Consider the following 14,132-nt stretch of genomic DNA (forward strand, 5'->3'; position numbering starts at 1 on the left):
TGGGCAATCAACTGAATTCTTATTTGATCTATATAAGGAGAAGAATTTAGGTTAGGTAGACAAAAGTCTAATTTGAATTACAAAAACAAAGAGTCATGGCCCTTAATCAATTCCCAGACTTGAGACAATTTACAGACCCAGAGCCCCTTGAATGAGGGGAAGGCCAGGTACCCTTGGGGAAGGACCCTGTTACACTGCCAAAAATTTATAATGTTAATCTTCCTTCCAGCCTTCCCCAGGGGGACCTACGGCCTTTTACCAGGATAACTGTGCACTGGGGAAAAGGAAATGATCAGATGTTTTGTGGATTATTAGACACTGGTTCAGAAGTGACATTAATTCCAGAAAATCCAAAACATCACTCTGGTCCCCCAGTCAGAGTTGGGGCTTATGGAGATCAGGTGATTGATGGAGTTTTAGCTCAGGTCCATCTCACAGTGGGTCCAGTGGGTCCCTGGACCCATTCTGTAGTTATTTCCCCAGTGCCGGAATGCATAATTGAACAGACATGCTCAGCAACTGGCAGAATCCTCACATTGGTTCCCTGACTCATAAAGTGAGGGCTATTATGGTGGGAAAGGCCAAGTGGAAGCCGTTGGAACTGCCCCTCCTAGCAAAATAGTAAACCAGAAGCAATACTGGATTCCTGGAGGGCTTGCAGAGATTAATGCCACTCTTAAGGACTTGAAGGATGCAGGGGTGGTGATTCCCACCACATCCCCATTCAACTCTATTTGGCCCGTGCAGAAAACAGATGGGTCTTGGAGGATGACTGTGGATTATTGTAAGCTTAACCAGGTGGTGGCTCCAATTGCAGCTGCTGTTCCAGATGTGATATCATTGCTTGAGCAAATCAACACATCCCCTTGTACCTGGTATGCAGCTATTGATCTGGCAAATGCTTTTTTCTCAATAGCTGTTAGTAAGGACCACCAGAAACAGTTTGCATTCAGCTGGCAAGGCCAGCAGTTTACATTCACTGCACAACCTCAGGGTTATATCAACTCTCCAGCTCTATGTCATAATATTGTCCACAGGGATCCTGATCGTTTGTCCCTCCCACAAGACATCACACTGGTCCATTATATTGATGATATCATGTTGATTGGACCTAACGAGCAAGAAGTAGCAACTACTCTAGATTTGTTGGTAAGGCATTTACATGTCAGAGGATGGGAGATAAATCAAACAAAAATACAGGGGCCTTCCACCTCAGTAAAATTTCTAGGTGGCCAGTGGTGTGGGGCCTGTCAAGATATCCCTTCTAAGGTGAAGGATAAGCTGTCACATCTGGTCCCTCCTACGACCAAAAAAGGGGCACAATGCCTAGTTGGCCTCTTTGGATTTTGGAGACAACATATTCCTCATTTGGGTGTGCTACTCCAGCCCATTTACCGAGTGACCAGAAAAGCTTCTAGTTTTGAGTGGGGACCAAAACAAGATGACGCTCTGTGACAGGTCCAGGCTGCTGTGCAAGCTGCTCTGCTGCTTGGACCATATGATCCAGCTGATCCAATGGTGCTGGAAGTGTCAGTGGCAAACAGAGATGCTGTTTGGAGCCTTTGGCAGGCTCCTATAGGAGAATCACAACTCAGGCCCTTAGGATTTTGGAGTAAAACCTTACCATCTCTGCAGATAACTACTCTCCTTTTGAGAAACAGGTTTTGGCCTACTATTGGGCCTCAGTAGAGACAGAATGCTTAACCATGGGCCACCAAGTTACCATGAGACCTGAGTTACCTATCATGAGCTGGGTGTTGTCCAACCCGCCAAGCCATAAAGTTGGGCATGCACAGCTGCACTCCATCATAAAATGGAAATGGTGTATATGAGATAGAGCTTGAGCGGGTCCTGAAGGCACAAGTAAGTTACATGAGAAAGTGGCCCAAATGCCCTATTGCCCTCACTCCTGCCACCTTACCTTCTCTTTTCCAGCCCACAGCTATGGTGTCTTGGGGAGTTCCTTACAATCAGCTGACTGAGGAAGAGAAAACTCAGGCCTGGTTTACAGATGGTTTTGCACGATATGCAGGCACCACCCAAAAGTGGACAACTGCAGCACTGCAGCCTCTTTCTGGGATGTCCCTGAAGGACAGTGGTGAGGGAAAATCCTCCCAGTGGGCAGAACTTTGAGCAGTGCACCTGGTTGTTCACTTTGCTTGGAAGGAGAACTGGCCAGAGGTGCATTTGTATACTGATTCCTGGGCTGTTGCTAACGGTTTGGCTGGATGGTAAGGGACTTGGAAGGAACATGATTGGAAAATGGTGACAAGTCTGGGGAAGAGGTATGTGGATAGACCTTTCTGAGTGGGCAAAAAACATGAAGATATCTGTGTCCCATGTGAATGCTCACCAGAAGGTGACTTTAGCAGAGGAAGATTTTAATAACCAAGTGGATCAAATGACCTGTTTGGTGGACACCAATCAGCCTCTTTCCCCAGCAACTCCTGTCATTGCCCAATGGGCTCATGAACAAAGTGGTCATGGTGGTAAGGATGGAGGTTATGCATGGGCTCAGCAACATGGACTTCCACTCACCAAGGCCAACCTGGCCACAGCCACTGCTGAGTGTCCAATCTGCCAGCAGCAGAAACCCACACTCAGTCCCCGATATGGCGCCATTCCCCGAGGTGATCAGCCTGCTACCTGGTGGCAGGTTGATCACATTGGACCACTTCCATCATGGAAAGGGCAGTGATTTGTTCTCACTGGAATAGACACATACTCCGGATACGGGTTTGCCTTCCCTGCACGCAGTGCCTCTGCCCTACCGCCCTCCATGGACTTCCCAATGCCAGAGGAGATGAGGAGCACAGGGGCCGAGATGCTGAGGTGGCCCCACGGCCGGCAACGCACCTAGTCCGATGATGCCCAAGGTCTCCCCGCGGATCCTGGCGGCCCCAGAGGCCACCTCCCGGATCTGCTCGACGCTCTGGACCCGCGTGCCCTCCCGCAGCGCCTGATGCAGCCAGGTGGTCCTCCGGTACAGGTTCAGGATGTGGCACAGGGTTGAGTCCGCCGTCTCCTCCACTGACGCTGCCGGCACGTTGCAGACCGCGATTCCTGAGGACACAGGGACAACACCCAGTGGTCACCGCACCCTAGAGCCCAGCCTGCCAGAGTGGACACTACAGAGCCTGGGAGCAGATGGCCAGGCCAGCCAGTCCTGAGCGCAGCTTCAAACAGACAAGCCGGAGCTACTGTCCAGAGCTCATCCTGGGAGGGCTGCAAATCAGACCACGTTAACCTTAGCACCACGTAAGAGGATGTCAGGGCCACGCTCAGACGCCCAGCCCCTTTGCTGACCACATCTGTGTGCCTGGCACCCCCTCAACCCCACGCCTTGTGCCCAGCTCCCCTTTATTCTCCACACCCCTCTCCATGAACAACTTGGCCCCCCACTCCTCCCTCCCCACTCCTTGGTCAGGGTCAGACCCACTGTGCAGCCCTGGAAGGCGCGTCCAAGAGACCTGCTACCCTATCCTGGGCCGTAGCCTCACTGACCTCCTGCCCCCTCACTCTGCCACCATCCTGGTCCTCAAATAGGGACCTGCCGCTGCCAGTGAAGGATCCCCCGACCCCCGAGGCCCCAGCGCTGCCCCCACCAGCAGTTTCCTGCTTCTGGCTCCCACGTCGGCTGACCCTCCGGCCCCTGCCTCGTTCCTCGTGTCTCCTGCGGACCCAGAGTCTCCCCGTGGGGAGGCAGGTGGGGGTGGGGCCGCCTTGCTCCTCAAACCTCCCAGGGGCCTGTCGGGATCCGCCCTGGGGTGCACGCGCCTCCTGTGGTGGCTTCGGAGCCTGCTCATGCCTCCCTAGTTTGCAGCAGGGGGCATGGGGGGCTGTGTGGCCCCCCAGCTGCGCACCTGTGGAGGGTTGGCCCCACCCCAGGGATCTGCTGGCCTTGGAGGAATCAGCCAGGTGTTGTGGCTGCAGACTGTCCGCGGGCTGGACGACGAGGCCCCAAACTGGAATCGCGCGGGACACGGGTGGGCACGTGCTGATGGACCCCGTACAGAGAACGGGGGCGCCACAGCCCCCACCCCGATGCCTGCTGGGCCCGCCCAGGGACCCAGGTGACAGGCACGGCCTCGGGGGGGCAGACAACGAGGGCGCCAGCTGCCAGTACGAGGGGAAGCGGCGGTCCGAGGCGGGCGCGCCCGGTGTGCAGGGCAGCTGGCCCGAAAGCTTGCTGTTGGCACCGTCCCTCCAGGGCAAATGCCAGCTCAGCTCTTGTCCCAGAGGAAACAGAAAAGCAGAGCCAGGTCCAGAGAGCGTTTCTCACTCGTTTTACAGGGTTGGACCAGCACTTAAGAAAGAAACAAAGGAAAAGAAAGACAAGGCCAAAGAAGACTCTCAGGCACACAGGGTGCCCTGGGTGTGTGTGCGAGTTCATGTGTGTGTGTGTGTGTGTGTGTGTGTAACGTGTCAGAATGTGCAGGCTATGCACGTGGGAGTGCACAAGTGTGCATGTGTGAGTGTGTATGTGTGTACAAGAGCAAGGGTGGGCGGGTGCAAGTGTGGGTTGTGAGAATGATTTTTGTACATGTGCAGGTGTGTTATGTGCACAGGTGTGTGATCTGTGGGTGCACAAGTGTCTGCATGTCTGCATACATGTGTGTGTGCTTGTTTACATGTGTGTACATGTGTGACGGGGTTGCGTTTGCATGTTTGTATGTGTACTGTGGGTGGGTACAAGAGTGTTTTGAGTGTGCATGTGTGGTTTGCATGTGTGTATACATTGCAGGTGTGAGTGTACAAATGTGTGTGTGCATATGTGAGTGTGACTGCATGTGGTTGCACATGTGTATGGTGCATGTGAATCCGTGGGTGTGTGCAGGTGTGCACGGGAGTGTGCCTGCATGTGTGTGTGCCTGTGCACGCATGTGTGTGCTCATGTGTGCACCAGGTCACAATACAAACTGTTCTGCATTTGGAGACGACGGTGTGTGAGCCACCTGGTGGGCTGACGCCCGTCCACCCGCACCCCGGGCACCGCCGAGAGAACGCTGATGCTGTGACAGCAGGGGGTGCAGGGGAAGGCGGGTGGATGGCTCTCTGCCCACGAGATGGAGGCGTGGGCCCACGGTTTCTGGGGACGGTGCCTTGCCTCGTCCCTGACGCGAAGGGCCCCAACGCAGCCACAGCCCCGCTAATCCCCGGCTCGTAACCACCACCGTCAGTCGCAAGAGGGAACTACGACAGAATGCTCCTTATTGCAAGGAAGACCTCAGGGGTGGAAGAGAAGGAAACATGATAAAGATCATCCCGAGGATGGAGGAGGCAGAAGTGTCAAGGGAGAGCACAGCCCGGAACCGTCTTACCTAAGTCCCCAGCTGACTTGATATCAATGTTGTCAAAACCACTGCCGATCCGGACGATGATTCGGAGGGCTTTGAACTTCTCCAGGTCTTCTCTCGTCAGAGTGATGGTGTGATACATCAGGGCGCCCACGGCTTCGTTCAGGACCTGGGCAGGGGAAAAAACATGGCCGATGACGTCCTGGCAGCCTGGAAGCGTCCACGGCACCACGGGGGCAGGCAGCTGGCAGCCCACTTGGAAGAAATCAGCCCACACAGGAGAGGCCACGGACCCCGGGGGAGGCCACGGACCCCGGGAGAGGTCACGGGACCCCGGGGAGAGGCCACAGGACCCCGGGGAGAGGCCATGGACCCTGGGGAGGCACAGACCCCAGGAGAGGCCATGGACCCCGGGGAGGCACAGACCCCAGGAGAGGCCATGGACCCTGGGGAGGCCACAGACCCTGGGAGAAGCCATGGACCCCGGGAGAGGCCATGGGACCCCAGGGAGAGGCCACAGGACCCTGGGAGGCTGCACAGACACTTCCCCACCGTCCAGGCCCCTGGCCGGGGCAGCACTGCGGATCCGGAAGTGCCCTGACCAGCCTCCCCTCCCAGGCACACTGGAAGTTGCTCCCGGCTCCTCCGTGTCGGAAGATGCTGACGCATGTGCTTTGAGGTGGGCGCCGAGGCTGCACCCAGCTCGGGACGTGCTGCTCGGCCTCAAGAGGCCCACTGCCTCGGCCCCCACCCCGCCAGTGGGTCCCTGCAGCAGGCCACATGCAGTCAGCCCGCAGGGAAACAACCGCCTGCCTCACGGGAGCTGAAGAAACGCAGCCGCGAACACAGACGGTGCCTCCGTCCCCGGCCGCGCAGCAGGTGCAGGCACTCCCCCCCCACCTCCAGCCCCGCTGTCCCACAGGCTGCCGCAGCGGACACGTCGCTCGTGTGCTCACAAAAAACTCAAGGCTTCAAAAGGTTCAAAGTTTAATATTGTTCTATGAAAACAGCAGCCGCTGCTTCTGTTCACAAGCAAGTGCCAGTAAAGAGCCTGGTTTCCGACGCTGCGGAGGCGAGCGGTCACAAGGGCCCCCAGCTGCGGGCGCCCAGGCACCCAGGAAGCCGAGTGCACAGGGACACACACACGCACACACACGTGTTCACCCTCATGTGCACACATGCCCTGCACACCCACACCTGACAGTGCTTTGTGCACGTGCTTGTACATGGGCACACGCATCCACCCACACGTCTGCCAACATGCACGCACGTTCACTGTGTGACCACACACATTTGCACACTTGCACGCACGCTTAGTTACATGCAAGTGTGCCCACACCCCCAAATGTGCCACCACATGGGTTCACCCCACATGTGTCACACACATTCATCCACACGTACAGCTCCGTGTTCGCCCAGGAACCAGCTGTGAAGACCCATGGGGATGCCCTGGCTCCCAGGAGACCCCACCCCGTGGCAGCCCTGGGGGCGTGAGTGGGTGCAGCTGTGGGTCAGAACGCGCGTCCCTGCTCTTAGGGGTAGGTGGGACATGAGGCACAAGTGAGGACCCAGCAGAGGGTCCAGGGCGAGCCCTCAGCTGAGCAGCGGCCAGACCCCACGACACGTCCACACATCCGGGGCCCCAGCCCTCCCGGTCGGCTCCTCCCTTGCCCACAGGCCCCGACTCTGTGCCCGGGGGCAGCCACGGGTGATGCCAGCAGCAGCTGGCTCAAACCTCAGCATGTGGGCCCCGGGGGCCCAGGCCCCTCTGCACGAAGCTCCCACCCGTCTGCAAGGGCTGGGGGTGTCCACCCACTTGGGCACAGAAAGTGCCAGCTTCTTGTGGCTGTGAGGCTCACCAATGTGAAGTGTCGCTTCTCTTGCAAACCACCTGGAGGCGAGAGGCACTAACGGCCTCTCCAGAACGAGCCCCGGTTCCTGAGGCCGCAGCACCCACTGTCCACGCTCAGAGCTGGTCCCTGTGACCCTGGGGGCCCTGGTGAGAATGGCTCCCAGCCACACGGCTGCAGCAGCTCACAGCCTCCCCCGGTGTGGAATAGGACGGACGATGGGCCCCCCGGGCAGCACAGAGGGGCCCGAGCTCGGCCAGCGCTGACGGGGGACACTGCCCCTCAGCCCGTCCCCAGGAGCCCCCAGGCGGGCAGGGATGGCGGTGTGAGGCAGGGGCGTGCGGTCCGAGGCTCCGGGCGGGAGGCAGCCGATGCACCCCACACCCAAGGGCCCTGGGCTCGGGCCTCGGCCCCTCTCCCCACTGACCCGGGGCAGGCGGTGAGCAGCAGGGCAGCCCTTCAGGCCACGCCGGACACCGCAGACACACGTCCGGTCTGCGGTCTGTCAGGGGAGGTATTCGGCAGGTGCGGAGCTCGTGGGAAACAGCCTCACAGCCGCCCGGGCCTGCCCGCTCACTCGCTGAGCCCCACGCGGGCACCGGCAGGACGGGGCACCCTCCCACCGTCCTCAGGGTGACACACAGGGAGGGCCCCAGCTGCCGTGCGGGGTGGGGGGACCTGACCTCTGCCCGACAGCCGAGACGCCAAGCTCAGCACCTGACGCCGGGATGCGCGTCACACACAGCGACCCGCGGCAGAGCATAGCTGTGGGTCTCACAACCTGCAGCCTCTCAATCTCAACGCGGCACAGCGGCCGCTGTGAAGCTGGGGCCGACAGCAGCTGATCCCGGTCCCCAGTCAAGGGGGCCAATAACAACTGTGCTGATCCAGGCTCCTGGTCGAGGTAGACTGATGGCTGTGCCGATCCTGGGTCCCCGGCTGAAGGAGACCAACGGCTGTGCTGATCCCAGGTCCCCGACTGAGAAATGCTGATGGATATACTGATCCCGGGTTCCCAGGTGAGGGAGACCGATGGCTGTGCTGATCCTGGGTCTCCAACGGCTGACAACTTATCTGAACAATCCTACTGCTGGGGCGTTCAGGCTGCCTCCAGGTAAATATCAGTGGATTATGAATATCACAGCAATAAAAACAATGCATATGTATCTTTGTGCTTGTTTTATTTCTCTGAGGTAAATTCTTAGGAATGGAAATCAGTGGGTCAAACAGGCCCTTTTGGCGGCCCAGCAGCTCCCAGCACCAAGCGGTGTCTGACTCCCTTCAGCAAGGCTTAGCGTCCAGAGCCTTAAAATACTACGCAGACATGTAGACCCGGCATCGTGGGATGGAGAACATCTTTTTGACCAAAAGGGGGATGTGAAAAGAAATGAAATAAGCTTCAGTGGCAGAGAGATTCCAAAAGGAGCCAAGAGGTCACTCTGGTGGGCACTTTTACGCACAATATAGACAACCCTTTTTAGGTTCTAATGAATTGGGGTACCTGGTGGTGGACATCTGAAACCATCAAACTGCAACCCAGAACCCATGAATCTTGAAGACAATTGTATAAAATGTAGCTTATGAGGGGTGACAATGGGATTGGGAAAGCCATAAGGACCACACTCCACTTTGTCTAGTTTATGGATGGATGAGTAGAAAAATAGGGGAAGGAAACAAACAAACAAAGAGACACAGGTACCCAATCTTCTTTTTTACTTTAATTGCTCTTTTTCACTTTAATTATTATTCTTGTTATTTTTGTGTGTGTGTGCTAATGAAGGTGTCAGGGATTGATTTAGGTGATGAATGTACAACTATGTAACGGTACTGTGAACAATCGAATGTACGATTTGTTTTGTATGACTGTGTGGTATGTGAATATATCTCAATAAAATGAAGATTTAAAAAAAAAAAATACTACGCAGACAGCTGCAAGCTGCCACCCACGGTTTTTACTTTAATATGCATTTCTGACTGACTTGCCTGGGGAGACGTCCTGGTAAGTTTTTCCTTCCGTGGCCTCACCCTCTCTGCCTTGGATCTATCATTGACGCAACACTAGGTAAACACATTCTCAGAACAGGAATTTGAACGTGATGCATGGAGAGCCCACCTCCCCACAAAGGCCACACTCAGCTACAGGATGACAGCCAGCAACCACTTTGTCTCCCATTGTGGTACGTCCAGACGGTCCCTATCAGGCCACCACAGCTGCCCGCTCAGCCACCGCCTTCCCTGTGGGTTCCCCCATGTTCCCCTCTTGGTTGCAAAGTGGCTGCTCTGCCCTCCGGTATCACAGCAGCCTCCCAGGAAGAAGTCTGCAGGAGGCACAGGGTATGGGGTGGCTGCAACTGAATTGGTCCCTTCAGGTCGGCCCTGGCACCTCCAGAAGCCGCCCTCTGTAGATCGGGTCACATCTCGCACGTCACCCCCCGCACGATGGGGCTGGTGACTTAACCCAGCTCTGCTCAGGGTGACGCCATCCCAGGCTCGCAGCACTTGGCACTTGCTGAGGGAAGCACGGGTTCAGCACCATCTAGCAGGAAATGGGCCGCAGGCGCTCCCCGCGGTAGCAAGGTCTGGGGTTCAGCTGCTCAGAGAAAGCAAAGGCTGCGTGTCCTGGCACCCCTCCCGCCCCCCTCCTGGACGGGGGGACCCCAGCTTCTTTCCAGGCAGCCCCAATGGAAGGGCCCGGCTCTGGCTTTAGAGGGACGTACGTGGTGGGTGCAGCTTCACAACCTGCCTTTACCACTCGCCAACAGTTTCACATTTTCCGACCTTTCTGGTCCATGTGCACAGGTGCGGCTGCTGCTCTGTTCAGAGGTGACAGCGACATGCACATCACAGCTTCCAGAAGGTTCCAGATGTGTCTCTGTGGCAAACGTTCCCGAGCAGGCCCAGAGCGGAAGGTGCAGCCAAGGAGCCTGCCCGCTTCCGGTTCTCACAGAACTGCCCCAATGCCACCCAAACCCGAGAGTGGGGGGAGGGTCCCTGCCCAGGGCAGGCCCGAGACGCCCCTTCTCGGGGTGCAGAGCTGGGACCCGCTGGGCTGTCTGTGGAGGCTCAGGTAGGGGCGTCCCGTCCAATGGGCCCTGCACTTTCCTGTCATTCCGGGGAGACCTGCAGGTCTTCGATGCTGATCCTCGGCTGCTCCCTGCTCTGCCAACACCCAACCCGTTTTCTTGCTTGTTTTCTTTACATCTGTTTACCACGTCTTGTGCCATACAATTGTTTCTAACTGTCATGGAATCCAGCTGATGTTTTCCGTCCTCATGCAGCATTTTCTGTATAACTTACCATGTTTTCTATATATTTGTGACCTCAAAGGATGAACATTCTCCTTCCGGCTTTCCTCTAATCCTTCTGTAAACGTTTGTACAAATGCAGCGCACACAGTGGGAGGGAGAAGCCTCTTCTTTCCAAATGTCCACGCTGGTGTCCCCAGAACCCACTGGCTCCTCAGATGTCACCCACGGACACAAGAGTCCCTTCACCGTGTCCTTGGTGCTCAGGGCAGGGTCCGCTTCTGCGTTCCGGATCCCTCTGTGGTAGCCAGAGCACAGCGCTGTCTCGGTGTTGACGGGCGGCCCCCTCGCAGCACGTGGAGGCCCAGGGCTCAGGGATGGTGCAGTGCGTGTGTGTGTATGCATGTGGCGGTGAGTACACACGTGGTGTGTGTGTGCATGGTGGATGTGTGTGTGCACACGTGTATGCATGTGGTGGTGTGTACACACGTGGTATGTACGTCTGTGGTGGATATGTGTGTGTACACCCATGTAGTGTGTATACGTGTGGTCTGTGCACACGTGCGGTATGTGTACATGTATACACGTGTGTGTGTGCGTGTGTGCACGTGGTGGTCTGTACATGTGTGGTATGTGTACATGTGTCTACGCATGTGGTGTGTGCACATGTGTGGCATGTGGGCATGTGCACACGTGGTTCTAAGCAGCTTTATCCTGACTAGAGCTGTCACCACCCAGGGACAGATGCTCCATCACCCAAAAAGCTCCCCGGTATCACCACCCAAGACTCACACCTGCCCCACCCTAGCCCCGGCAGCTCCGTCCTCCGTCAGTATCATCTTGTCACTTGAGAACATGATGTGCACAGAATTGGGACTGACTTTTTCCACACAGCAATCCCTGAGAGCCACCCACGCTGTGCGTGTGCCAACAGCTCCTTGCTCACTGCTCAGAGGGCCCGTCGCACGGGAGCACCCGAGCGCGTACCATCCTCCACCCACCGGGGGCCTTTTTGCCGTCACGGAAACCCAGGCACTGGTTTCTGTGCTGACTCCGGTTTTCATTTCTCTCCCAATCTGGAACAGGGCATTTATTTATTTAGGGTTCCTGTGATTTCTTTCACTGGCATTTTGCACTCTTCAGCACACGGCGCTCCACGTGCTTCCAGGTCATTATAGCCGAGTCTTCATTTTCTGAGGCCGGGAGGCTGTCATGAGTTTGTTGAACCCGGTTTCCACCTGCCCACGGCCGGCACGTGGGGGCAGCGGATAGCTGCAGCCCGGCTCTGTGGCCTCACTGCTCACGAGATCACCCACGGGTTCCTTTGGTGTAGTTTATGTATGCGATTGGGCTACCTGCAAATGAGGTTGGTTTTATTTCTTCCTTTCCATTTATGCGCCACTTATTTCCTTTTCTTGCCTTATCACACTGACTACGACCATTCTGCTGTAACATCTCAGTGTCATTTTATTAACCTGTTTCTCTCAGAAACAAAACTAACAAGTTGTTCTTTGGCCTAATCTTTTAAAAACAACATATAACTTATTTCATATCTGTTACTATACCTAAATTTTTTTCCTACTTCAGTAACTCACTTTATTTTCTCACAATTTACTTTTTTTCTTGCTTCCTTTTTTCTGTCCCTTGCTTTCCCCTTTTTACCCTGTTTTCTTTGCAAATTTCATTGCTCTGTTGTTGTCCTTTCAGGGATGGAAGGCAATTGTCTCATTTGTGATTGGTCTGATTTGACCTGAGCCTTTCGTTGGAGGTGGCTGTGGGGAATAAGGCAGTGAGGGCAGCTGTGCCCGTTACCCGTCGGAATTGCAGGACATGACCACACCTGGATCCTGACCCTGACTCCGTCAGGACCTGGAATACTCCACCATCCAGGGACCCTCCTGTGGGCCTTTCACAGCCACCCCACTCCCTCCCCGGCCTTCACCCCGCAACCAGCACCCCATTCCCCATCCCTCTGGTTCTGTCGTCTCGAGGACATTCGATAAATGGACGGTGCCGTCCTGTACTGTGGGAGACCTCCCGACACTGTCCACCTTCCCTCTGGAGCCGTTCCTTTCTCTCCCTGGCACGGACGCACCACAGCCTGTTCAGCAGCTTACCCGGGGGACAGTGGACTGGCTCCGGTCTGGGGCTCTTACAACAGAGCTGCTGGGAACATTTGTGGACAGGTGTGTGCCTGAATATAAATTCTCGTTTCTCCAGGAGACACCAGAGGGCACCTGCTGGGCACATGCTCGCTGCTTCACACCAGTCCACGGCGACAAAGCCACTTGCTTTCCATCATCTGAGAATGTCTTGATTTCTCCCTCACTCCCAAAGGATATTTTCACCAGGGTAGGATTCTGGGTTGACAGTCTTCTCTCAGCTCTCAAAAAACACCTGCCGCTTCCTGCCGGCCGCCACGGTTTTGGAGGAAAAATCCACTGCCATTCAAACGGTTTCCCCTCACACAGGCTGTCGTTTCTCTTTGGCTACTTTCAAGATGTTTTTCTTTGTTTTTAATGTTCAGAAGTTTAATTGCGTGTCCTGGTGTAGATTCCTTCGGGCGTAACCTGATTGGATTTCACTCAACTCACTGACTCTGTAGCTTTGTGCATCTTGCAAAATGTGGGGAGTTTTTGGCCAGTTTCTTCGCATGCTTTCTCAGGACCATCCTCTGTCCTCTGCTTCGAGAACACCAAGGACATGAAGTCTAGATATTCTGCTGCAGTCCCACAGGCCCCTGGGCGCTGGCCTTTTTATCTCAGTCTTGAGATTGGGTAATTTCTACTGTGCTATCTTCCAGTTCACTATGTCTTTCCTCCATTCTGGTGTTGAATGCATTCATTGAACTTTTAATCTGTTACATTTTTAGCTCTAAAATTTCCATTGGGTTCTTCTTTACATCTTCTATTTCTTTGCTGACACTTTCTATTTTTTCATTTGTTTTAAATATGTTTGAAAGTCCTCACTGGAACAAATTATCATGGCCGCTTTAAGCTAAACCTGACATCTTTTTTGCCGAGTGTTGCCATCTATTGCTTGCTCTGTTTCATTTGTCATGAGACCTTCCTAGTTCCTGGTATGATGGGTGATCTTCAGTTAAAATCTCGACATTTCTGCGTTATTTTCTGCAGCCATGAGCCTTGTTCTGGCTGGCTCTCCCTGCTGCCACTCTGGCTAAGGGACGGAGAGCGCTGCCTTATTACTGAGCGGGTGGGGGCAGAAGTCCAGGCCCCTCGGCCTCCACCTACACCTGAGGGTGGTCTTTGTTACTGGTGGGAGCTTGGGGGTGGCTCCCCAAGAGTCCTCCACTGGCACTGCTGAGTGGGGGACGCCCTGAGTGTCCACGGCCCCGCAGGGAGGGGAGGGGAGCCTCATTCCTGTGGGGTGAGGGGATGCCCAGGCTCTCCACGTGGCCTCCTGACCCCATGGATGGGGCTGCATTACCGGACTGTGGGGTGAGGTCCCCAGGCCCCACCCGGCCTTCCGTGAGGCTCACGAGGGTGACGTCTGTGCTTTTCCCACGCAGCCTCTGCTACTGGGGGAGGCGCAGGCAGGGCCACAGTTTCCTCAGTTGTTTTTGGCCACGGCAGAGCCATATTGTCCGGAAGGATCTGTCTTGCCAAGCTGAGACTTTCCTGGTCCTTCAGCTCGGGAGAACACACTTCTGTTGGGGCTCTTTTCTCTGTGTCCATTGTTCCTGGGTTGTTGGCATCTTCTGCTCTGAGTCTGGGATAGAC

The 14,132-nt window shown here is 55.5% G+C and overlaps 1 protein-coding gene across 3 annotated transcripts in view; it reads right to left on the reverse strand.

The window, feature by feature from the left end:
* The window catches only part of CTBP1 (C-terminal binding protein 1), a 41,726-nt gene that overhangs the window by 13,898 nt on the left and 13,696 nt on the right, over positions 1-14,132 (reverse strand). For all 3 annotated transcript variants that reach the window (XM_037829208.1, XM_037829207.1, XM_037829209.1), the window contains 2 exons: positions 5,322-5,466; positions 2,857-3,063 (listed from right to left, as the gene is read on the reverse strand). In XM_037829208.1, coding sequence (XP_037685136.1) covers positions 2,857-3,063; positions 5,322-5,466 — 352 coding nt within the window. The remainder of the gene's footprint in view (positions 1-2,856; positions 3,064-5,321; positions 5,467-14,132) is intronic.

This window comes from Choloepus didactylus, chromosome 3 (assembly GCF_015220235.1).
Source record: "Choloepus didactylus isolate mChoDid1 chromosome 3, mChoDid1.pri, whole genome shotgun sequence".
In the NCBI taxonomy this organism is placed as follows: domain Eukaryota; kingdom Metazoa; phylum Chordata; class Mammalia; order Pilosa; family Megalonychidae; genus Choloepus; species Choloepus didactylus.